Source organism: Lethenteron reissneri, chromosome 33 (genome assembly GCF_015708825.2).
Source record: "Lethenteron reissneri isolate LAM-NWPU_2019-01 chromosome 33, ASM1570882v1, whole genome shotgun sequence".
NCBI lineage: Eukaryota > Metazoa > Chordata > Hyperoartia > Petromyzontiformes > Petromyzontidae > Lethenteron > Lethenteron reissneri.
This window is the reverse complement of record NC_083811.1, coordinates 8,426,047-8,452,877: the sequence shown is the minus strand read 5'-3', so window position 1 is coordinate 8,452,877 and position 26,831 is coordinate 8,426,047. Positions and strand designations below refer to the sequence as shown.

The 26,831-nt window shown below is 44.5% G+C and overlaps 1 protein-coding gene across 7 annotated transcripts in view; it reads right to left on the bottom strand.

Annotated features, from left to right (window-relative positions):
* SVOPL (SVOP like) overlaps positions 1-26,831 on the bottom strand; it is a 61,021-nt gene that overhangs the window by 11,445 nt on the left and 22,745 nt on the right. For all 7 annotated transcript variants that reach the window (XM_061564506.1, XM_061564501.1, XM_061564507.1 and 4 more), the window contains exons 6-12: positions 16,952-17,076; positions 16,504-16,567; positions 15,177-15,302; positions 13,582-13,710; positions 11,195-11,268; positions 10,841-11,043; positions 698-809 (exon numbers count right to left, since the gene is read on the bottom strand). In XM_061564506.1, coding sequence (XP_061420490.1) covers positions 698-809; positions 10,841-11,043; positions 11,195-11,268; positions 13,582-13,710; positions 15,177-15,302; positions 16,504-16,567; positions 16,952-17,076 — 833 coding nt within the window. The remainder of the gene's footprint in view (positions 1-697; positions 810-10,840; positions 11,044-11,194; positions 11,269-13,581; positions 13,711-15,176; positions 15,303-16,503; positions 16,568-16,951; positions 17,077-26,831) is intronic.

Sequence of the window (26,831 nt, the reverse complement as noted above, 5' to 3'; positions counted from 1 at the left end):
ACGTCCGATAGTGACAGCAGTTAAAGAAGGGGTAGTACCAAGCGTACAGATATTCACCTTTTATCCATGCACACACACACAATAATGAGCCCCTTGAGGTAAATTAATTAAGATACAAAATACACAAACAAACCTTTTACCAGTCACGAACAGCAAGCAGAGCCTATTATTAAGCCACAGGAGTATCCAAAGAGATGAAAGGCGAGCTGAGAATTACAACTTCGGCATTGTTTTATTTTCCACACATTCACTAACGTGCTGATGTGGCAGCGCCAGGCACCTGCTGGGGAACAGGTGAGGGCAATATATGGCCGTGGGCAATTTTAGGGTAATCGTTGCCAGTAATTGTTACTAGCAACGCATTCACCATCAGCAAAAAACTTCCCGATTCTTCAAGCCAAAAACCAAAATCTTCACATGGCACAAGCCACAAGTGCTCATGTGGGGTGGCCACGTGAGGTTGTCACGCGGCTGTTTCGCTCGTGCCAGTAGGTTCTGTAGTTTTGAGTGAATTTAAAAATCCGTGTAAGCTCTGCGAGAGTAATTGTCTGGCTCTGCTGCCAGGGGCAAGTACCAGATATTTTCAGCTTCAAATGAAGTTCAAGTATATTGAAATGTTACAAATGTATCTGCGTCACTATCAAGCCACACTTGACACTGTCCAGAAGTCTCAATAATGAGGAGGAGGAAGCATCACCGCGTGGTGCAGATGTTGAGGAGGTAGTATAAGAGTCCACACAGGGCCATCGAGAGGGCCATGCTCCTCCGTCGGCCCAGAGTGTCGATGGTCAGTGTCGTGAATGGGATCGCTGCAGAAAGACAAACAATCATGATCAAACATGATCCATCGACTTCTGATGAAGATCTCCTCAAACTGTCGTTATCCCTCAAGGAGTCGTCATGGAACCGTCCATCTAGCTCCTTCACGAGCCAATTTTATCGCTTCATCTCTGCAGTGGTCGTACTCTCTGGCGTTTTCCCTCCTTTAGCTGCCACTCCACCATGAGTCTCGGCCACCGACAATTAACCCTTACGGTGAAGTATTCTGCCCAAGCCCACATATATTTATTAACAATCGATATAATCTATATCTATCACTTGTCTGTCTTCTAATACATGGTGCATTTATATTTCTGTTTCTCAATGTAATTCCAAGTACACACCTCTTAATTACTCCCCCTGTAAATAATCAAACGCAAGATAAATTGCCACGATTCAGGAGCACGATTTTGTTGTAAGAATACATTATTTTGTCTCATTTGTACCGACCAGTTTGCAGTGATTGTTTCTCTTGTTCTGCCCTGCTTGGTCTGCCTCTTTTGAATTATTTTCCTCAAGGTAATACTTGTGTAAGGACAGTACCGGTGCCTGGTGGCCGTGGTTAATAATTGACGCGACGAGCACCGTAAGAATAGCACGTGACCGAAGTGGTCGTAAATAACAATTGAGACAGTGACAGAGAGGCCCAGACGAGGTGAGAGAGAGAGAGAGTTCGAGAAAAGAGGCGTGACCGGGTCCGGGAGTGTGATAAAAGCCGGCATGGAGCAGGGCTCTGGGCTGCAGCAGTGGAGGGATCAAGAAACCGTCGTCGTCTTGGAGTGGGTCGTCTTCATCATGTTGGATCGGGCACCTTATAGTCTGGTCTCCATGACTGCTATGCATCCACTCCTATGTTGTCAGCCAACTCCATAGGGAGCGTCGCGTAGAGTCACAGAAATTACCCAGCGGTCTTTAGTCAACTCGCGGTTACCCGTTAAAATTTTCAGTGAGTCGGCAGACTTTATTCAACACATTCCTGCGGAGGGAGCTGGTAGGAACGTTAGGTTGCTCGGTCAATGGCCAGGGCAACGGCGGCGTGGTGTATTCCGCAAATGTGCCCGACTGTTAGGGCGGGCACAAGCTGGCGTGAGTAGGTTAAACGTTGAGTTTTATAAGGGTACCATGGGGTGATCAGCCCTCCCCTCCCCACCCAGCCCCAGCCCTCCCACCCACCCAGCCCCACCCTCCCCGCCCAGCCCCTCCCTACCCTCCCCACCCAGCCCCACCCTCCCCACCCAGCCCCTCCCCACCCTCCCCTCCCCACCCAGCCCATCCCTCCCCACCCAGCCCCTCCCTGCACGACGGACGGACACAATAACCCCCTGTGGGCTGGTGTAACCAGGAGGTTCCTACCAGTATAAATATATACATAACTGAACAAGACGGTGTCTCTGAGAGCTACATTACACTTGCATATCATTGTTTTGAATCGTAAATGCTTGATTGATATGCGCATAATTTGATGGATAAATCTTAAGTCCAAAAGTATTTTTTAATTTGTAAAGCGCTGCATAGTATTCGCTCACTGTCAAAGAGACAGAACGACTTCAGAGGCGCGAGGAACCACAGACAAGCAGTCAGTCAGTGAGCAGGCATCAAATCCCACCCCCCCCCCCCTGCAAGCTCTGTGGTCCTCTATATATTGAGGTATTATCGGCCAATGAATGAGTGAATAATAGAATACAAAATTTCGATTGCAACACAAGCAATCGTGTGAATGAATGCAAGCTCGGAGAGAGACAGACAGAGAGAGACACATACACAGAGAGAGAGAGACACACAGAAAAAGAGACGCACATGGGAGAGAGACACAAGCAGAGAGACACACAGAGACACACGTGTCTCTCGTCACTGCGCCGTGCTTCCCTTGTAGCAAACCACTCGCTTTTAGGGGACTACAAGACGCGCGGGACTCCGAGGAATGAGCCGCACACGGCTCTAGTGGGAAAATAATTTCGCGGATATCTTGAGATTAACCTCCGTGGATTACAGAATCTGCGATGTGGTCCCTCCCCCATATCAAAGTTGATCGCTGCTGTAGTATTTAATTCAGCCCAACATTTACGTACATTTATGATTCCAAGTGAAAGTTGATAATGTTGCAGCAACATTAATCTATACATTCACAAGTTTGCCAACTTTTATCATCTTCAAACAAACAAAAAATATCCCAAAGCAAATCTTGAAGACAAGTCTGGCTTGGAAGCAGGTGGATCGTTTTACAAAAAAGAAACAATCATTTATATCATGCCCGAAGCAAAACGATACTATATATTTATATAAATACCATAAACGCACATAAGATGCATAGTAAGTCATGTAAATAGGCACATAAGAATTTTATGAGTAACTAATTAAAATGTATTCCTTAGTTCACAAGCACTAGCATCAGCCCCAATCTATCCACTGCTGGATGAAGGATCTCTCAAAGCTGATGCTATCCACAGCTGTTCTCTGATGCCACAATCCATCTCATTCCTGCATGTGTGCGGATCTCATCTCTCCATCTCGGCGGTAGACATCCCACTTCTCCGTGCAATTCCTAGAATGTTTCTCTCCACACTTCTTTGTGCACTTTTCATCTTATCTTGAATTATATTTTGCACTCAATTCACCAAACCCATACTGACCAACATGGTAAAGTACAATCAATTAACTCCATGACCTGTACAATGTGGGGAGTTCTTCATCCAGTAGTGGACTGACATAAGGGCCACCCAAGTACATATCACAACATAAACCATACAACTCTTAAATCATTGTTCTTAACTTACATTAATGACATAAACACTATAAATATGGATCTGTGATAAATGATGGCACCAGCTGCCATAATTTGCCACAAAGGGGTGGTGCCTATGCCAGGCTTGGTGCACTTTTGTGGCTGCGTGGAATCATTCCAGCTTGTGGACAGGTCACAAAACTGACCCAGAAGGTGCCATGGCTCAAGAGGCCAGGGTGACGGAGGCAAATTCTCAACCATGCTCAGTCACCAATAACAAATGCATGGTAACGCAGATGCACACACCTCACATTCATGCATACCACGGCCCTGACGATGCAGTATCATAATGAAGAACAGGGCGTTGTTATGTGTTATAAATGCATGCACGCTATAAACGCCATAAGAAACACGCCTTGCTACGACTGCCTGCGAGTGTAACTTTTTTTGTATAAAAGAAGCTGTTGTCTTACATATACTCTTAAGACAGCCGTGAGATACAGAAAGTGACTTTCATAGACACCTCGTCAAAGTCACACGTAACATACGTAACCTTTAATCGGCGTTAGGTGTGGCTCGTATTAAGTAACGACCCGCTGAAAGACAAGCCCTCTGATTAGTGCTATCACCATCATGCATCATCATACAAGACTGGCTGAAGACCTTCCCAATCCGCCACCATCTCTCATTGTCCTGCGACAACACAATCCATCTTAGCATCTGCACATGAGCTGCTATCGTCCCAGATTTGAAGCTTTCGTGACTGCAAGGATTCATACTCTTAGTTTTTTCGGTAAAGTCACGTAGGTAAAAAATGAAATAAAAATTTATAAAAATAAAATAATAAAAATCACGACGTTTGGGAGGCAACACAAGCCTCCGTCATCAGGTGGGACCGTCACAGCCAGATTTGCTGTATCAAGTGAGGCAGGGATTAATTTTTATTTCATTTTTTTACCTACGTGACTTTACCGAAAAAACTAAGAGTATGCTATCGTCCCCTCCATCTCCATGGCGGACGTGCTCTCAAGTGCGTTCCCTCCTTTGGCTGCCACTCCGTCGTTAGCCTTGCCCAACTGCCGTCATCCCCCTTCTTGTGTTTAGTTTGTTGTCCTTCCCCTGCACCTCCACTTAGCACAGTTGGCTATGTACGGTAAGAAAGAAGTTCACCATAAGCATACACAGAGCCCACTTACATTTCTTGACAGTCAATATGATGCGTCATCTGTGTTTATTTTATAATCCGCGCTATTTACTTTGTTTCTATATAATTTCAATAATTTATCTCTCCATTCGTCTTTGTACACTTTTCACCATTTGCTCTATTGTCCTTGTCAAAGACCAGCTTCTTGACGCATCTCATATCAGGTAATCTGCACCGTTTAAACACTTTCCTTCAAGGCACGTTTCATCTACAACCAGACTGCTTAGAGACCTGGGAATTAAGGGCCAGAGCCAGCGTTCGGCAATCAAAGCTGTATCGGAGGCGGCAGAAGGCAGCAGTCAGTGGCTCTGGATGAAGAGGAAAGACCCCAGCTGGGCCCCAAAGTGAGAGGGCCAGGAGGTATGCAGTCAACAATGCTTGACTCAGGGAGGAGGACGCCCCTGCCATGCATAGTCCCATGGGATGTTGGCTACCAACAACAAGGCAACTCCTATGACCAATTGGGAATGGGACGCAAGCGTAGGATTGATCACCCTGTCGCTGGCCGCCTTTGGGGAGGGTGTATAGTATGAAAGGCCGAAACACCCTAGGAACCAAAGGGTCACTACTGACGATGCGCTCCCCAAATTTCACCAGGCTCACTGTTCATGAACTCTTGGAAGTGCTTGCACAAAGGATAGTAACATCTCATCCTGTGTTCTTTGGAATGCTATTTATGATTAAGTTCCGTTTTTTCCAAAATCACTCCATCCTGCTGTCGTGTGGCTCGATTTAAATTTGTTTATCCTTGAGTCGCCTTCAATGATTACCCCAGGTAAACAATTTCTGTGTTCTAGTTGTGTCCCTCTGAAAGATACCTTCAGTCGTTAAGAAAAGTTGGAGTGCATGATTTGTATTTTGCTCGTATTTATTCTAAGCCCCACTGTGCAAGCTTTCTTGATTAGGTTCTCACAATCACTCCCTCACCAACCCCTCCCCATGATTCATGCCAGCTGTCATAAGCTCCCGATGGGTCTCATGTGAGGTGTTAACACGTTTTGAGATTAAGGCCATGAAGAGTACGCCCTGAATCAATGTAATAATGTAGTTTCCAATAATCCCCAAAAACACAATTACATTTGGTACATTTTAGACAAATAAATTTGCAACCCTCACCTCTGCAGTCCTTAAATGGATTAAGGGCACATGCGAATTTAACCACGAAATTGGCTAAAATTGGACACGTTCTGGTGCTAGAATAAATGAAACCCACTCAGGAGACCCTTGTTTGTTGTCAGTGTAGATTCATTCTTGACGTGCTCGCATGTAAAAAAAACATCAGGTCGGAATTTATTTTAATATTGGAACACTCCGTGCTCTTGTTCTGCATCGCTAAAAATGCTACTCGGCAAATAGTTTTAATTGTCATTATGACATTCTTTGTTTGTGTTAAAAGGGAGTTTGTCTTCAGATTTTACACTTAACAAAAATAAATGTACCTTTATTTATTAATAATGTTTTTAGAGCTGGGACATTTATTCAAGTAAGGTGATAAAGGAACTAAAAATTAAAATCGACTAATCCATTCTGGTCGATTACTCGGGCTCCTTTGAAGATGGCGGCGCCGTAGACACCCCCTGCCTCCTGAAGGCAGGAAACCCCGACAAGCCACGTCCAGCACGACACGGCTGAAGATGCCAATGACGTCACCAAGCTGGGCTCATCACCCGCCCCCCCCCCCGTTCATTGCACACCGATTATAATCAGTAGAGTAATCGATTATTTAAAACAATTCCATATCCCAGCTCTACTCTTTTGTAATTAGACGGTGAGGGTTGCTAGATTTCCAAATATTGGATTGGGACATGATAAAAAAACAGGTTGTCATGCCTCTGAGCAAGTTATATGCTACTGGTTGTTGTCATTGAGTTGCTGAAGGCAGGCCAAAATACGTAAATGCAGAGCAATCATTAATCAAGAGCACTAATTAATAGCACAGAATATAAGTACGAACATGTTTTTTGAGTTGGGTAAGGGGGGTAACAGAAACTTGGGAGTAAAAAAATTGGACGAAAACCCAAAGTAGAACAGTGTGGTGAAAGAAGAGACATGTTGCTTCAAACAAAATGGTAGTTCACAATACGGATAAGAGAAAACAATCCGGTAAAATGAATCATTGGTATGTGCAGAGGCATCATTCATGGGAACAACGATTGTGGTAGCAGCAGTAAGAGATTAATGAGGAACCGAATGAACGTCAATGATGACTGATTGACGTGAATCAGTAAGTGCAAGATCATTCATCAACCAAAATTGTATATGTTGGTTTATATTGAGCAGTCTGGTTGGAACTCAGAACTCTGCTGTAGATGTGACGGCAGTAATACAACCTCGACTCAACTTGTGTTTCGTGTGCAGCAGTAGAATATATTAATGTGAAGAGGGCGATGGCACGGATAGGCAGCCTAACCTTCTTCAATGTCTCTTTAGCTAAAATTTGTTTGGCTACACACAAAATACCAATGATGAGCAATTAGCGTTAACCGGGTGAACGAACATGTTTGCATTATTCATAATCAACGATTTTTGGGTTTAGATCGCGTTTATTTATAAATGTGTCGTAACCCTCCACCACCCGACACGGCCAATCAGTAAAAAATGTGTCACGTTGACAAAGACAAATAGTTCACTGCTTTAGCCCACCGGTGTGTTGAAGCAACAACATTCACAATTTGAGTACGACGTTTCGCTGGTAATTACAACCAGCATCATCGGGCAATTCGCCAGAATGGTGAGGCTCTCCTGTGTCTCCCGTTCTTATATAGAGCAGCAGCAGGATGACGTCATCAATAACTCATTAACTCATCAGGTGCAAAGATTCAAGGGGGGAGTGATTGTAATTATATACTAGATTAGTAATCAGGACTATTGTTACGATGCGAGTTGTAGATTAGTAATCATTTGGAATGTGTTTCATTGTGATTATGCTACATTAGTAATCTGTTAGTGGTTGTTTCCCTTATAAGTAATTGTAATGTATCTTATTTAATAATACGCTTCCAGGCCGCACTAAGCCTGTAGCTGTCTGAGCGATTAAAGTTATTTCTGTTTCTCTCAATTTCAATCGATTCTCTAATTAGTCTTTGCCAGTAGTAACTAGTTTTACACAACACTTCCACGTTGTCAAAATCAATTGAGTGTCCCTGTTGGCATGCATGTTCTGCTACTGCCGACAGTTGTGTTTGTGATAGTTTAATATTTCTCTGGTGTTCTTAAGTCTTACACTAACGTTACGCCCTGTCTGTCCAATATAGCATCTGCCACATACACAATTAATCCGATATACACCTTCTGTTGATAATTTAGGTAATTCGTCTTTAGTGCACGTTACTAGTTGTTGAATTTTGTGTACTGTACCAAATCTTACTGTAATGTTTTGCTTTTGCAAAACACGGGCTAATTTATCAGTTACTCCTGAGATAAATGGTATTTTTATTGTTTTAATAATCTGATCGCTTTCAGCAGTGTTGCTTTGCGATCGTGATTTGGCTTTTAGTGCTCTGTTAATTTGAGCATTATTGTAGCCATTCTGTCTTAGTGCTTCTTTAACATGTTTAATCTCTCTCACTAGACTTTCACCATCTGACACTGTTTTAGCCCGATGTATGAGCGTCTTGATAAGAGAGGATTTCTGAGCTGGGTGATGATGCGAATCTGCTCAGAAATCCTCTCTTATCAAGACGCTCATACATCGGGCTAAAACAGTGTCAGATGGTGAAAGTCTAGTGAGAGAGATTAAACATGTTAAAGAAGCACTAAGACAGAATGGCTACAATAATGCTCAAATTAACAGAGCACTAAAAGCCAAATCACGATCGCAAAGCAACACTGCTGAAAGCGATCAGATTATTAAAACAATAAAAATACCATTTATCTCAGGAGTAACTGATAAATTAGCCCGTGTTTTGCAAAAGCAAAACATTACAGTAAGATTTGGTACAGTACACAAAATTCAACAACTAGTAACGTGCACTAAAGACGAATTACCTAAATTATCAACAGAAGGTGTATATCGGATTAATTGTGTATGTGGCAGATGCTATATTGGACAGACAGGGCGTAACGTTAGTGTAAGACTTAAAGAACACCAGAGAAATATTAAACTATCACAAACACAACTGTCGGCAGTAGCAGAACATGCATGCCAACAGGGACACTCAATTGATTTTGACAACGTGGAAGTGTTGTGTAAAACTAGTTACTACTGGCAAAGACTAATTAGAGAATCGATTGAAATTGAGAGAAACAGAAATAACTTTAATCGCTCAGACAGCTACAGGCTTAGTGCGGCCTGGAAGCGTATTATTAAATAAGATACATTACAATTACTTATAAGGGAAACAACCACTAACAGATTACTAATGTAGCATAATCACAATAAAACACATTCCAAATGATTACTAATCTACAACTCGCATCGTAACAATAGCCTGATTACTAATCTAGTATATAATTACAATCACTCCCCCCTTGAATCTTTGCACCTGATGAGTTAATGAGTTATTGATGACGTCATCCTGCTGCTGCTCTATATAAGAACGGGAGACACAGGAGAGCCTCACCATTCTGGCGAATTGCCCGATGATGCTGGTTGTAATTACCAGCGAAACGTCGTACTCAAATTGTGAATGTTGTTGCTTCAACACACCGGTGGGCTAAAGCAGTGAACTATTTGTCTTTGTCAACGTGACACATTTTTTACTGATTGGCCGTGTCAGGGTGGTGGAGGGTTACGACACATTTATAAATAAACGCGATCTAAACCCAAAAATCGTTGATTATGAATAACATTGGTCGCGAAAGCCTACGTGTTAAAATGTTTGCATTACTTCCAGACGACCTGTATTATTGTACGTGTACTTGTGTACGTGTGCAGCTCATTTTGGCAATCTACTACTGGATGAGGGACTCCCCATTCTCTGTAGACCGTGAGGGTTATATGACCATACTTCACCACACTGATGAGTGCGTGTTTGTAAGAGCGGTAGCGAGAGTAGAGAACACCACTCGACTGTGCTGCACTGTCCTCTACTGCCCAAGAACTCTACTCCACCTATTTCTTTTTAGGCATCATGGTCACCCACCCAAGCACTAACCAGGCTCAAACCCGCTTAGCTTCTGAGATATGATCGGATCGGGCACATTCCACGTGATTTGGCGTTACTGTACGGGGACCCAAAATGGAATGGTCCTTGTCCTGTACCTTGACGTTAAAAGCACAAATGCAACTGGCAATCCAACCAGGTGGCCCAGTGGCTCTAAATCGGGAGGTTGCGATTTCAAATCATGGTTGGGGGTTGAATCGGCCTATTATCCTTTCGGGGTCAAAAATGAAAGACCACTTTGTGGGGCAGTCAATAGTGGTTCTCCTATGCATGCTCACCCTCGCCATGGGAATGAGGAATTTCCACCACTGGCGTATGATTATGAGCAGGAAATCTCCGTTGACTTTGACACAAAATATACCATACAGCATTCCTTCGTTATTCACGAACTTGCTACCCACGATTTTGGCTATCCGTGAATCGCATCTGGAGCTCTATACGACTGCATCGAGAGATAGAGAAAGTGATGAGATAAAATTATGAGAATGTGATGCGAGAAAATGAGATAAAGTGATGAGAGATAATGTGATGACAGATAAAGTGATGTTATTATGATCATTTTAATGTATTTAATAGCTTATTTATGTATTTATTTAAGATAAATCATAAAAAAGGTTTTCGTAAGCCAATATCATTATCCGCGAAATTTGCTATTAATAATAATAATAGTTAAATTTGTAACTCGCGCAAATTTGCAGACGTAGTGGCCGCAACTCAGAGGCACGGAGCCAAGCTCAGAGTCGCTCAAAAGCATGATTGTAGAGGTGAGTTTTTAAGTGTCTCTTGAAGGAGGCGATTGAGGTGATGCTGCGAATGTGCAGAGGGATATCGTTCCAGACTGTTGGGGCTGCCACCGAGAATCTGCGCATAGACATGACCATCCTGGATCTTGGTATCAAGAGGAGGGTCGTGAGTCGTGCTGCGCAGGCATCTCTAGAACGTATCCCTCGCAAAAAACGAGAGAATGCTGGAGTACATTACATCTCATACCCAGGAACTCGCCGAAGCTGCTCAGGAGTAGTGTCTTGTAGTCCTCGGATTTAAACTGCTTGCAGAAGCACGGCGACTCCTGCTCAGAGAAAGCGATATGGTCCTCGATCGCCGTTCCACTGTCATCCCCGCACATCTGGTTCCTCTCCAGCAGCTCGGAGCTCACGAGGATCAGACCGTAGTAAGTCAGCGTGGTTCCAAACCTGGGCAAACAAAAAAACACGTATGTTATGGACCGTCGTGTATTACGAGCCGCCGTGTTTAACGTGCGCTAAAATTCAGGGTTGGAATGCTTTTTGCAAAATGTCATTTGATCATGAAGGGCAACATTTGTTGGAGATGAAAAGCTTGTACCATATTGGCCACGTTTGCAGTGTAGTCCTCAAGTACTGCCTATCAAGCAAGTCCCATATGTTCCCCCTTCTCTCCTGTGTGAAAAGTCAGACACAATGAAAACACGGTTACATCTTTTTAGCCTCACCATCAGCGGGACACTTGGAATTTCACGCAAGCAAAAAACTGTTTACTTATTTATTAAAGCGGGCAAGTTCAGTTGGTACTTTTCTATAACGTGCACAGGGTGATACCCCTTAGAGGAAAACATTTTAATGTAATTCTTGGGTTTATTCAAAAAGAATACGACAATTTAAACACAATTATTCAACAGTAATCTTCTTCTTCTTTAGTGCTGCCTAACGGCGTGTGCGACTTCACGATGATATTGGTCCCGGTCTAGCACGGCGTGTAGAGTTTGTGCTGCTGTTGTTAATTGTAGCCATGTTTTGATGTTACTGATCCATGTCGTTTTTGTCCGTCCTGGTCGTTTTTTCCCTTCGATTTTTCCTTCCAGGATTTGCTTTAATAGCTGGTATTTGTGGTCGTTTCGGGCAATGTGGCCTAGGTAGTAACACTTCCTGCTAATGATGGTCTTCAGCAGTTGCCTGTCAGTGCCCATATCTTGCAGAACTTGTGTATTGGTGGTTTTGGCTGTCCATGGGATTTTCAGCATTCTTCGATACAGCCACATCTCGAAAGCTTCGAGCCTTTTTGTTGCTGTTGTTGTCAGTGTCCACGTCTCTACTCTGTACAGTAATAATGATACCTTAAAGCCTTTTGTCAATGCACTGCTGGATGAAGGCCTCCCCATGACAGGGGAGCAATGGGAGTTATTTGTCCATAATCCAGTGTAGGACCGGTTCAGATATAATTCACCACTCATGTCAGCCGTGGATGATTAAATGTATTCCATTCTCAATGATAGATAACAACTTTGTCATCATCAAAACGAAGATAGCTGTTTATCACGTAGCATCCCAACATAACATCTGGTAAACCAGCAGTATTTACTCTTCATTGGCCAATTTGGAATGTTGCCTTTCCATGACAAGTAACATGAAATGCTCATGCTGAGCAGATTGACTCGCTACAGATAAGATTAACTTTAGTAAATGTGACTGCAGGAACCGTGGTATTATTGATAACCTTTGACTGGTTTGTCTTTGAGGTGAAAGTGACGAGGTTCATACCCCAGTGTTTTTACATCAGTAGTGATTGATGTGAACTTTCCATATTCTGGGCAGCTGAAAGCCTGTTACTCTCTGCTTGTAATAAATAATAATATTACCAGCGCAGAAGTAGATCATACTATGAGCAGAAGAGAACAAGTAATGGATGAAAAGATGATAAGGTCAACGTGTCAGAATGGTTTTCTAGAATAAAAAAAAATGGATACACTCAATAACAGAGGTCGCAAACGGGTTTTGATTCCTTACCCGTACCCGTACCCAGCCGCACCAGGGTCGCAAACAGGTACCGGTACCCGGCCGTACCAGTACCCTACCCGTACCCGGCCGGGTATGGGCAGGGTACCTGATTGCGACCTCTGGGATGAAGCCATGTTGCAGGCGCGGGTGGGTTGATTCTAGGAACTTGAATTGTGAGAAGAGACAAGACGTTGGGAAATGAGTGACAAACAGTTACTCACCAGTGACTCACGGTCTACCCGTACCCGTACCCGGCTGGGTACGGGTAGCCGGGTATCGGGTAAGGTACGGGTATCGGGTACCCGGTTGCGACCTCTGCTCAATAATCAGTAAGACATCTTGCTGCCCTGAGAGTGCATACATGGCATGGATCACGATAGAACTGACACTAATAATAACGCAACTTCACTTCTTTGGACCCGTCCTATTGTGGAGATGATATGTATTTGAAAATGAACAGTCTCACGTTTTGTCAGGCATTTGAGCTCAAACAGCCCTTGGCAAAACGACACTGGAGTGACAACAAAAAAAGAGAGAAGTCAGTCATTATTATTGTCTTCTTCTATCCAATGTGTTCACCAGACGAAACATCACCTCTCCACAAATCGTGATGAATGTCAGCTTCTTTGGGTGTGGTGCTCCAGTCCCCATGATGTCACCTTCTAGGTCACCGTATATTACCCCGCCATGGAAAAGAGTAATCTTGTATCAACTCATACAACTATTATCACACTCACACGCTACCATCACAATGCTCTGCCCTTGCTTGCTGCATGTCTACACAATCAACCATCCATTTTTGCACGTGAATATGATCACCATATTGTGGAATTTTCAAGAAGAGACATTTTGTGGCATGATAATGACTTTGAAAAAAACGATTCACTCAACTGGTAGAATAAAAATGTAATGAAAGGGCAGATTAGGCAGATAGTTTTCAAAATGCAAGGAGGTAATTAAATTTAAATTGTAGCTTACTGCTGGAGGTTCCACCAATGTGCCCTGGGGTAGAGTGGTCTTGTTCATCTTTGCGATCTTTGCAAGAGTCATAAGGGCCTTGTCCGGTTTTGCAGCAGACACCAGGTATCGTGCAGACTCTGGGATAAACTGACAAAAAAAATACAAATAAACCACAGGCGTACACCCAACAAACCGGTTGTAATTGAAAGCAATTTTTATCAAACATGTTCACACTCCCAACCATAAAAAAACACTTAAGTGCTTTCAAAATATATTAATTAAAAATGAACACATGAAAGAACGATGTTTATACCATGACATCACAGTGTTACCCCGACTTCTTATGGGTCCTTATGAATTGTTATATATTTGAGGTTGTTTATCTGACCTATCTATAAAACACAACACTAATAATGTTTGATGTGTAGCTCATGGTTAAAAAATAGATATCAGAATAATGTTACTGCCCATTTTTCATCCACTGCTTGATGACCGCCTACCCAATCCTCTCGGTCATGGTGGATGTTTGACCGCAGGTCACAAAGCTGTTTGGTTCAGCTTGGGGTCAAGGAGTGGGGGTGGAGGCCAGAACCTGGTTCAGATAACACATTCCTGCGGAGGGAGCTGGTAGGAACGTTGGGTTGCTCGGTCAATGGCCAGGGTGAACGGCGGCGTGGTGTATTCCGCAAATATGCCCGACTGTGAGGGCGGGCACAAGCCGGCGTGAGTGGGTTAAACGTTGAGTTTTATAAGGGCACCACGGGGTGACCAGCCCCTCCCCACCCAGCCCCACCCCTCCCACCCCCCACCCTTCCCACCCTCCCCACCCAGCCCCTCCCTGCACGAAGGACGGACACAATAATCCCCTGTGGGCTGGTTTAACCAGGAGGTTCCTACCAGTATCACTCCCCATTGATGTTAGACATGGCCATGTGGTCGCATTCACAGCGTAGTGTGCAAATCATTGTGTTGCTGCTACACCTCATAAAAAATATATTAATCACATTCATTTGTATGACAATTAAAAATATATATTTACCAGCGGTTAGCCAGTAAAAAACACCCATAAGATGTAATTGTTTACTCAAGTATGATACAGTTTAATGTGACCTCAATAAAGACTTGGAGTAACGCTACCAGATGTCTAAAAGTTAATAGTTGTGATATTTCAAAAAGGAAACATCTCCACAGCAAAGCCTTGACCTTAATTAAAATGTGAACGAATGTCACTATTCATGGAGCATTCACGAGTGGACGTGGCTGATACAAAGGCTGTGATGGGGCCATGCTTGCACAACCAATGCAGTACCGCCAAATAATGTTCTTCACTGCCAGGGTTACCCACATCTCAGTGGGCATGTGCCACACATGATTGTCATCTTTGGTGTACAAAACACGGGGACATTTTATGGAAAGGAGAGAATATCTGCATTAAACGCATTCTCTGGTATGGTGTATTATTTGACAAACGATAACACCGGGACTTTGAATTTACCGAGACGACATCATTCCGAGGACAGCAGCTACACTAAAGAGAGGACAATCCGAGGAAAACCTGGACAGGTGGCTACCATATTGCCGCTGCCGTACAACGAGCACGTCCCGATGAGCACCTTAAAGGCAATGAGAAGGACGAAGCTGGGGATGGTGGAGATGCGGATGAGCCAGGCCCAGCCCAGGGTAGGCAGGATAAGATACGCCAGCACCACCTCCAGCAGGGAGCCCAGCACCCAGAACACCTGATCACGCACACAGTTGCGTTTGTCAATTTAACACGTAGGCTTTCACGGCCAATATCATCCATAATAGAGGGCCCGTATAATGCGCATGCATAATGTGCATTGACTCAAGAGTGTTTGGTCACCACATCTAGGCCTCTATATAAGGAATGAAACAGGTGGACTTCTCCACAAATCTGGCTGTCGCCTGATGAAGATAGTTGTAATTACGGCAAAACGTCGCACTCCGATTGTAAATGTTGTGGCTTGGCTCTCCAACACACCGGCGTACTATACTAGTGACGAATTGGCATGTTCTGTTTCCGTGACAACCCTTACTAGTTGGCTGTGTCGGGTAGTGGTGGGTTTAACGACACATTTATATATTTACGCAATATAACCCACAAAAACCTCTATTATAGTTGTGTTTGTGTCTGTGTTTACTCATGTGGCCCATAGCCGATGCTGGTTAAAAATCCAAGAGGATAAATATCAACCCTCTAGTTTAAATCTCCGACTTCCACATCTATCAACAATATTTACATGGAAAAAAATAAGACGTGGAAGTCAGCATGCATGTGCTGCTCACACACCAATGATCCGTGTTTTTTCAGGTGGCATTAAACATGATTTAAGGATACATCACAACACATGAGTTCCCACAGACTGTCAATATTTCACACGTATTTACACACCCGTATTTGACAGAAGATTCCCAGAAAATATCTGTGTATGACACGGTTCGAGTATTCTAGCATCACCACCCCATATTTTATAAGGATTTAAAGATCTGCATTTTTTTTGAGAGCTTGCAAACTTCGGCAACTCAAAGCACCTTGCATCATCTCATCTATGGGGGGCCTTTGCCCATGTTAGTGCATAGGCAAAGGCCCCCCACCCCTGCTGCAGTCAAACCATGGGGGTGCCCAGTGGCAGCTCTCCCTGTGCAATGCAGGGTTTAGACAGCACTGGTCATCAGTCTTTCAATGTTTTGTCATTTTTTCTATTATTTCGAAGTTTTACATATGGCAGATGTGTTATCATTGGGGTTATGCTTGCGGTAATACATAATGACGTTGTTTAAATGTACTGAACTATTTAATTAAAATGTAAATAGTTCAAGTACAATCAGAATATTATATTTAACAATGACAACCTCTCAAATGCAGAGGCAGCTGTAAAGCAGTGGACCTTAAACATGCACACGTATTCCATGGTTGACCTGGCTCATTGGAAGAACTTTTCCTCTGGCAGTGGATGGCATGAACTCAGACATCAGCACAAACCTGCAGACACAGGGCAAGACCACAGATGCACGGTTAAAGCCTCTTTCTGTATTGTGGCTCATCTCTGTTATCTGTTAAAACCGCTTACGATATATCAGCAATGCATGGGCAGTAAATGGATATTATCACAAAGGGAATGTAAAATCCTTTACGTAGTTATTTAGTGTTGTGATGCTAGCCTCTTGGTGTTTTAGCCCTTTGCGGTTAAAAATCGATCTGAGAAATGTAATTTATAATCGACTGCAGTAAATATATGGTATTTAATGAGACATTGTATTAAACAATGCCAATGACCGCTCATGACGAGTACAAAGTAAGACATTTTAACAATTGTGTGCAGAATTTTTTCTCGAGAGTGCGTTCACAGAACCGTGCCTCACTCACCCCTGGGATTGGCCACCGATGCCACAGCCCATGAGGAAGCGGAGAAAGACAAACCAGCCATAGGTTGGGGAGAAGGACGATATTCCAGACCAATAGCTGCCCCATATGGTCACCAGCAGTAGCACCTACAAAGACAAAGATCCCCCGTATAGCCTTTAACAGACTGTTGGGGCAAGTGCTATTCGTGAGCACCTATGAAGGCCGGCACGGTACACGGGGCGGAGGGTTGCCAGCACCACGCCCGACCGCCTTTGTCTCTCCAGTGGCAATAATTTTACACCCCTAGGGGAGGCCCTGGACGGGTTAAGATAATCATCACTGGTGTTGGCCGTGAGCGGGAATCGAACTCTGGAGTGCCGGGTTCATAGAGCAGAGCGTTAACCACCACACTTCATACACATGGACACAAGCACGAAGTAGCCTATCACCACCATCATTATCACAATCATTAGCCACTGTTTAGCCGGTGCATGGGCAAAGGCCCCCCACCCCCTACTACTCTGTCGCCATTCCTCGTGCCCGCAGTAACACAAAGCGTCTCACTCCTGTATGTAAACTAATCTCATGGCTCCATCTCCATGGTGATCGTCAACTCGGGTGTGTCCCCTGGTTTGGCTACCATTCCATCACTAGTCTCATCTGTCGGCCATCACACCGTCTCTATTGATGTGTCCTGGCCAAGCCCACTCACTCACTTACTTTCTTTCCTCAACAGTCAATGTGATTTTTCTGATTTGTGTTGATTTTATCCTGATCCACAGGTTCCTATTCCGGTCTCTCACCTGTTCGCAAGCACCTACGATTATCACGGCTGGCTACGGACGGTGTGAAAGAAGTTCAACATACATACATCTCAAGTGTCACTTGAAGCATGCATCTATCCATGCTGATTTTGCACACGTTTTAGCTTTTGTTATAGTTCATTTCTAAGTGCCCACATGTTGTTTTACAATCCATGTGATAGAGAGCAACATACACGGAAAAAAACAACTTGCTTCTTCAATGACACTGGTCCATGCGGTTTTATAAAAAAAAATCCCCAAAGCACTCCAACATGCTCTTGGTCAGCTCTGGTTTGTATTATAGTCAGTCATCGACTTACGAACACCCGACTTACGAAACCACAACACTTACAAACCATTTTTCCATGAAATATTAAAACATTTTGCAAACTGAATCGCGGAACTATTTTATTCAGTGGAGCGATCCTCACGCTGGCAGGGTTTGTGGGTGTGTGCTCGAGCATGTGTATATGCGTGTAAGTTTGTATGAAAGTGAGTGTGTGGGGGAGCGGTAGTGTAGCAGTTAGCGATAGCGCGCTGTACTACCAACCTGGCTACCCGAGTTCAATTTCCGCTCACGACCAACACCAGTGACGATTATCTGACTGGATCCTGGGCCTCCCCTAGGTCGACTCAGCCTCAAATGAGTACCTGGCGCATTGTGTAAATATCGCTAATGGGGAGACAACGGCAGTTGGGGTTGGTGCTGGCCACTCACCCCCTTATGTGCCGTGCCGGCCTTCACAGGGGTGCTTGCTAACAGTACTTGCCCCAACAGCCTGCTAAGGTGACACAAAGGATCGTTGGTGTGTCTGTGTGTGTGCGTGAGTGTGACAAAACAACCCCCTACCTCCTCGTGGTGCCAGATGGGCAACGTTGTTGTGGACAATGCCGTGGGGGGAGGGCCAATTCTGATTGGCCTTTCCCCTCAGGGCATCTGTAACCATCACAGCGGCTAAATGGGGGCTCTGGACGAGTGTGAGGGGCTGGTAACCCCTCCACCTTCAATAAATTACTACTAAACCACGACTAAAATATCTAATTAATAAGCTTGTGCCGGAGGCCCCGGGGGGACAGGCGTCTATGACGTCTCCTGGCCAAACCCCATTTGGCGGAGCCAGGAGATTGAATCTTTACCCTCAGGTCTCCTCCAGAAACAACAAAAAGCCACTACGGATGGCCACGTTCAATGTTCGAATGCTTACTGCGGAGGAGAGGCTGCTACTCCTCTGTCGGGAGCTGGACCGGTACCGCCTGAATCTCTATAACATTCAGGTCCGGTGGACCGGTGGACCGGCTCTGGCTCCTGCCACCATGAGGGGTGGACAGTTCTCTACTCGGGGCAAGAGACTGCCAAACAACAGGGTGTGGCTCTTCTTCAGAACAAAAGAATGAAGGGGGCGTGGGAGCGTGGCAGTGAGGTGTGGGAAGCTGTAAGCCCCAGGCTACTTTGGGCTCGCCTTCCCAATAACCGGAGGCGAGGAGTGGTGGTCGTGGTTACTTATGCCCCCACCGAAGACGAACATCCGTGGAGGGATGCAGGCAAGGCCGATGAGTCAGATGCCTTCTATCACCTCCTGTCACAGGTGGCTAACGTGGCCCCTCGGGATAGAGTCATCTTGTTGATTGACTTCAATGCCTGAGTTGGTCATGATGCTGGCACCTGGTCTGTAATGATTGAAAGGCATTGGCCAGATCAGCTCAATAACAACGGTAGGAGGCTGCTAGATTTTTGTGCAGCCCATGGGCTTGTAATTACCAACATGCTGTTCCGGAATCAGCGCATCCACACAACATCATGGATGCATGCTGGGTCCAAGCAAGAACATCTGCTGGACTACATAGTGATGGACCAGCGGATGCGAGCCCATGTCCTTGACACCAGGACCAACCGTGGAGCTGATGTGCCCTCTGACCATCGACTAGTCATCTGTAAGATGCGCCTGCCATTCTTCCACTCCGGTGGTGGGTGTACACACCCAGGACCCCATTCCAACCTAAGGTGGCCTGGTCTCAGTTAGCTGATGAAAGTTGCAAGCGAGAATTTAATCATCGCTTGCAGCTGGGGTTGGCATCGTCCCCCACTCCTCCTGATGTCGAGGGTAAATGGGCGAGGTTTAGGACTGTGACTCATGCAGCTGCAATGGCCGCTTTGGGTACGCGGTCCAGACCTCCCCAGAGACCTTGGCTGATAGAGGAGGTGTTCGGGATGGTTGAGAAAAAGCGACAGGCCCACTCTAATCGTCTACAGCATCCCACGTCAGAGAATGAGGAGGCGTACCGCAGCCTTCGCTCGGAGGTTCGGAGAGCCATGAGGTGCTGCAAGGATGGGTGGTGGTTGCGGGTTGCTGAGGAGATGGAGTCTGCCTCAGTGGCCCGCGATCACAAATCCCTATTTAACTCCATCAAAAAAGTAACCTGCAGCACCACAACTATTAGGGGAAAAAAACGGTGATCCAATCTCCAACCCCCAGGAACAGGTTTGCAGATTTGCTGAGCATTTCTGTGAGGTCCTGGGGGAGGGGAAATCCCTCAGCCAGGAAAACAACGTGGCACAAAGTGGGGAGGACCCTGCCGAGGCTGCGGTGCCTCAAATATTGGAGGAAGTCACCCCTTGTGAGTGGCTGGCTGAGGTGCCATCTGTTGAAAAAGTACTGAAGGCAATCCAGACTCTGAGACCAGGAAAGGCACTGGGCAGAATGATCTCCCAAGCGAAATGCTGAGGGAGGGTGCGTTTGTACACAGACTGCTCTACATGACATCATAACAGTCAGGACCACTCGACGGGTTCCGCAGGATTGGAAGGATGCCCTGGTGGTCCCCCTCTTTAAGAAGGGGGACCGCACAGACTGTAACAACTACAGGGGCATCTCACTCCTCAGTGTGCCGGGAAAGGTTCTGGGCAAGGATTATTCAACATCGCCTTGCTAGGCACGCTGAGGAGAGGCTTACGGAGCCTCAATGCGGTTTCAGGAAAGGGCGGTCCTGCACAAATGCCATATTTTCTGTCGTCTGCTACAGCAGAGGTGTAGGGAATTCCAACAAGACCTACATCTCTTCTTTATTGACCTGGTCAAGGCCTATGATACCATCAGTAGGCCTGGGTTCTGGGTTGTTCTTCGTGCTTTCGGAGTCCCTGACACTCTGCTCACGATCAATAAGGACCTTCATGATGGTGAGCAGGCCCGGGTAAAACTACGTGGGAGGCTGATCGATGCCCGGGTGCGGTTAAGGGATAGCTCCCCATTGGTCAACCATGTTATGTATGCCAATGATTTGGTAATTGCTGCTCATTCAGAGGAGGAGTTGGAGATGCTGCTGCTGAGACTGGAGCGTGCCACTAAGAGGTGGGGCCTTACCATCAGCCCCACCAAACTAAGCACCTGCCTAGGTATTTTGTACCATAGGATACTCCACCCCCACAAATCCCAATTGGTGATAGGACAGTTGTGGAGAGAGTGGAGAGTTCCCCATACCTTGGCAGTGTGCTCATGACCGGCTCCAGTTTAACAACAGAGGTCTCACTCCGAATCAGTCAAGTGGCATTATCTTTTCATCGGTTGTGTAACGCTGTGTGGAAGCCACCTAGTCTATCGCTCCACACGAAGCTTCAGGTCTTCTCAGCCACGGCCATTCCCTCGCTTCTCTACGCTTGCGAAACGTGGACACCCCTAACGGAACATCTTCGCCGGTTAGAAACATTAATGCTGGCCTGTCTACAATCAATCCTGGGTTTAACCAGTGAGGAGCTCACAAATCCTTGAAAGATCTGGGCAAAGTCCCATCGGTGAGCTCCTCCAGCAGGCAAGGCTGCGTTGGCCGGGTCATGTAGCCCACATGCCCAGCCACCGCATGCCTAAACAGCTTTTGTTCGGCCAATTAGAGAGGGTTAAACGGGCGCGGCAGGGGCTAGAGCAGAGATGGAGTGATGTGGTACAGGAGGACGTGGAGCTGAGTGGACTTGCCGATGACTGATACCAGTGGTGTCAAGAGTGGCCCCTGTGGAGGAGGCTCGTGAAGGACGCTACTGGGCAGTTGGAGGCAGTCGCCCTACAACAACAACGGAGGGCGGAGGAGCGACGCTCACAACAACGAGCGGAGCGCCAGGTGGCTAAAGCACAACAAGTTGGCACAGTAGGGGGCACATGTGTTGCATCAGCCAGTCGTCTTAGTCAACCTGTGGCATCTGGGTCTGGCCCGTGACCTCCTGCCAGCGGGCGTTCGACACTTCACGTGGCCTCAAGGTGCACATCGCCTGGCACAAGCGTCGTGGTGATGTCACCGCCACTTAGTGGCGAATGGCGGTTGTTGTTGTTGTGCGCGAGTGCCTTCGTGTGTGTGTGCAATTGTGAGGACTCATTGCACCCCTTCCAACAAGCAAGCCAACATAGAACTCAAGGCAAGTGAAAATAAACAGATTTTTTTTCTATTTATGTTACTTTATGTTTTATTTACTATACAGCATCTTTTTTTACAGTGTTAGATGCAACATTATACTATTTATTCTTATTTACGAGTTTAACAATGCTTTTCATAACACTGACCTATGGGCATTTAAATACAGTGCATTATTGTGTTCCGACTTATGAACTGTTCGATTTATGAACAGGTCTCAGGAGCGAATTGTGTTCATAAATCGATGACTGTCTGATGAGGCTTATGTTAAATATGCCGTCATCATTTCAATATTCACATTGATATCGCTTTTCCCTTAAAGCATTGTCCTTAGCAGAGTAAACGTTATCATATTGGCCTATACTGATCACGTTTTAATTTTCAATGTTAAAAGCTGAACAAAAGGGTCACAAAACCTCGATCTTTATCTTCAAACACTGTAGTTTTCTAAATAAAACGCAGCATTTGGAAACTTTTATTTAATAGTTCAGCATAACCCAATCTGTATTGCTTAGCTTTCAATAACCTGCAAAACGCAGGTGCTCAGTTTTCCCAGGCTATTAAGTGCTATTTCCAACCATGGGAAGGGTGCAGTGAAAAGGTTGACAACCAGCAAACTGTTTCAGGTCCTAGCACGCAAACGCCACTTTGCTGGAGCTGTGCTCATGATTGAGTGGTGAGATGATGCAAGAACGCCCCAAAATTCTGATTTATGAATCCTTCCATAAAACAGCCACTCCTCTTACAAAAGCACCTGAGGGTTTTTTCGCCTCTTGCTGGCCGCAGCTGAAAGCCCGCACAAAACTTTGGAGCTGCCGATTGTTTTTTTATGAAAAAGGCATACAAATATTTCATTTTTTTAAGGCTCAGACCAAAAAAAAACTGTCTGGAGAGCTTGTCACGGTCACGGGAGACACGTTCGCCGAAACAAGTGAAGCAAATGTCAGCGCATGAGACCGCGTGCTCGAGAGAGGAGTAACCGACACGTCCGTGAAAATATGAGACAAGCCAGGGCACCAGGATAAGTGTCCAGCCTAAGGGAATATGTCAATCCGCATTATACAGTATTTTGTAAAGCATTAGGGCACGATGGGACATATGGATCAGAGCTGCAGACCGATGTCGCGTGATGTAGCATGTTACGCTGTTGCATCCAGTGTAAGACCAGAGCGGTGTGTCAGGCAACTGAGAGGTGTGGATGCGAGTGTCGGTTTATTTAGCCAATGACAGGCCATGCAGTTTTGTGACAAGTACAAAAGGTTGAGAAGAAAACACTTAGCGGCAACTTTCTTCGTGCATTTGAATGATCATTTTTATTCTTTTATATGGCTGATGTAGTAGATGCAGAGCAGCAACTACAATTTATAATTCAGGTGGTCAAGCCAGATAACCGCGTCAGGAGCAGCAGAGGGTACAGCTGTGATGTCTCCTTTGTATTTGTGGATGGGGCATTGCGTCAATAAATGTTGTATGGTTTATTCTGGATGACCAGTTGCCCACTGGAGAGTCATTAATTTTTCATTTGTGCATCAGATATCCGCATCTGCCATGGTTTGTGCGGATGCAGTTGAGGGTGGACAATAAGATTCATGGAAGATCAAACCCAGGGATCTTCTGTGTTGGGATTACTCTTTTTTGATAAAACAGGTTCAGTTGTAATTTTGATTGTTTGTGTTTTTTCCTCTAAATTAATCATGTCATGAGCTTCAGTGTCCATTTCCAAGTTTCGTAGTATTGTGCATCACCCCAATGTGATAGAGAAAGCTAAGGAAGGAGCCATCGCAGAGCTACTCATGAGATCCCTTCAAATGTCACACACTCGGGGTACACTTTAACAAATGCCCTGCTACAAAAACATTAAAAAAATGGCAAGACTCGAACAAATATAAATTAAAACTTAAGAGTTTCATCTTCTTGGTTCTTTCGGTAAAGTCACGTAGAAGGGAAATAATAAAATAATAAAAATAAAACATAATCAAATTCTCACGACGTTTCGGCCACAACGCAAGCAGCCGTCCTCAGGTGAAGAACAGGTCTGTCGGAAAGACGCTGTCTTTATTTCTATTATTTTATTATTTCCCTTCTACGTGACTCTACCAAAAGAACCAAGAAGATGAATCCCTGCACAGTCACGAAAGCTTTAAATCGAAATTTAAAACTTAGAGCTGAAATGTAGCTAAACGACATAAAAAAAATACCTTAATATTATGGGAACGTCACTACATTTGCGATACTTAAGAACCCGATGTTAATAACCTTTGGCTGAAACACGGATTCAAACCCAAAATCCCAATTAAAGGCTCAGCACTATGACTCCTGAGCCAGACGGCCACCTCCAAAGTTTAGGAGTGTTCTATTTGGCTCTTTCGGTAAAGTCACGTAGAAGGGAAATAATAAAATAATAAAAATAAAACATAATAAAATAATTCTCACATCGCAAGCAGCCGTCGAGAGAAGACAGCGTCTGAATTAGAGGCTGTCTTCCCGACAGACCTGTTCTTCACCTGAGGACGGCTGCTTGCGTTGTGGCCGAAACGTCATGAGAATTATTTTATTATGTTTCATTTTTATTATTTTATTATTTCCCTTCTACGTGACTTTACCGAAAAAACCAAGAAGATGAAGCCCTGCAGTCACGAAAGCTTTAAATCGAAATTTTTGGGAGTGTTCTTTGAGCATGCTTTGCCTTACGAACAGCTGGCATGAAATAAAATTTGTAAAACATTAAACAATCAAATCGTAACAGAAAAATTGTGTAGGCCAGAAAACCACTTTTCAAACAACACACAAAAACGTGCAAAAAGCTCACGGCCTTTGTGCATTATACAAAAACCAACAATGCACTTCCACAGGATGGGAAACTGTTCTATTAAATTGAGTGAAATTATTTTAAGCCTAAATAAACGTAAATTTGTCACAAAACTTCAAATTATATTTGAGGTGTCGATTTACGGGGAAATATTTATATTAAGTAGGCATATATTTAGCCTTATACAGTTGTTAAACATTACACAGTACAAAATATGATTTTATAATATATTTGTTTGTCATGTTCAAAAGATCACGCTACAGAAGTTATCATGCAATAATGTGACGGACAATACATTTTCATTCATATTGTTAAATGTCACGTTGCTTTTTTAGGTGTACGTGTAATGCTTTTTTTGTTGTACGTGATTTTATCCAGACAAGATAGTCTTACACGTCAAATGGTTTCTGAGAACTTTGGAAAAAATATTTAAAATTGGGACTGGTGGCACAAAAGCTACATGATAAGCTTAGACACACGCCATGTACCTCATACACTACAGAGTCTCATGCAATGTAATTGCGCAAAATGCTCCCCCCCAGGTATGGGATGGTTTAATGTTAATCAAAACAGTCCTTCAGGTTTAGTAAATAGCAGGTGAGATCATTGTTAAAACATCTCAAGGATAGAGAGTAAATGGCAAACTCAAAATATAACTAATCAGACGCAGTACAAGACTAGCAAACGTCATAGTCAAACATGACATTTGACTAGCGTACCATGTGACAGAGACTATTGAAAGACACATACATAGAAATAAGAAAAGATAAAATAACTATTTTAAAATGTTAACAAGCAGGAAACTAATCTTGATTTGAAGCTTTCATGACTGCAGGAATCCATACTCTTTGGTTCTTTCGGTAAAGTCACGTAAAGTGTAGGTAGAAATAAAATAAAACAAATCACGACGTTTCGATCGCAACACAAGCAATCTTCATCAGGTGGAATAACCACAGCAAGAAAATGCTGAAGTAGGCGAGAGAGCTAGGAAACTATGTTCTGAAAATATATTTGACTGGTTATGATGAAATAAATATATAATGGCATGCACAGACATGATTTAAAATCGCTGTACTAAAAAAATGCCCAATACCTGAACATAATGGTCATTCAAGATTTTTTTAATCAAATTTCAAAATGACTTTTTTTTTTCTCCTGCAAGCAGTTCAACAACCGCACATTATCTGGTCAACATACAAACCAGGAACCCACGCAACCCATCCATTTCAATCAAGTTGCGTTAAAAATACCTTCCGAATCCTACTTTCCCTTGGGGACATAACTGAGGGAGAATAAAGGTGCACACGCCACATGTGACTCTCCACATTGCACACACGAGTTGTTGCCAGTGTCACATTCAGCCATTCCCATGCGTCAAATGTGAAGACTTTCTCACGCAACTTTATCAGGTCAGTGCAAATGTCACTTTATTGCTTTTTTTTTGGCTCAATACAACCAATTGTTTAGCTGCCACATCACTCTTTGACTTGGGTCATACTGGCCATAATAAAAATTTGGTGCAGATGTAAACATGTGTAGTGACTGACTCAGAGACACTAGGAGGAGGAGGCACTCTATTTATTAACAGCCTTCACAGTTCACAAAGGTAACCACAGCTCCCAGTCAGGACTGCTGGCAGACTGCCTGACTGACGACGCCGAGATGGTGAAGACGTTGATGGCGGCGAAGACTCCAGCAGCACGGCGGGATCCCACTCCAGGCAACAGCCCCGAGTCTCCGCTCGGGGTCCCCTTTTATCATCCCAGCGTGGCCTCGCTCCGCCCCGGCCACACCCCCCTTCTAGAACCTACTAGCGGGTTCCCGGGATTCCCTCACGTGCCCCTTCTGTAACATTTCCCCTACATCCCTCTCTCTGGCTTATCACGTGACCTGC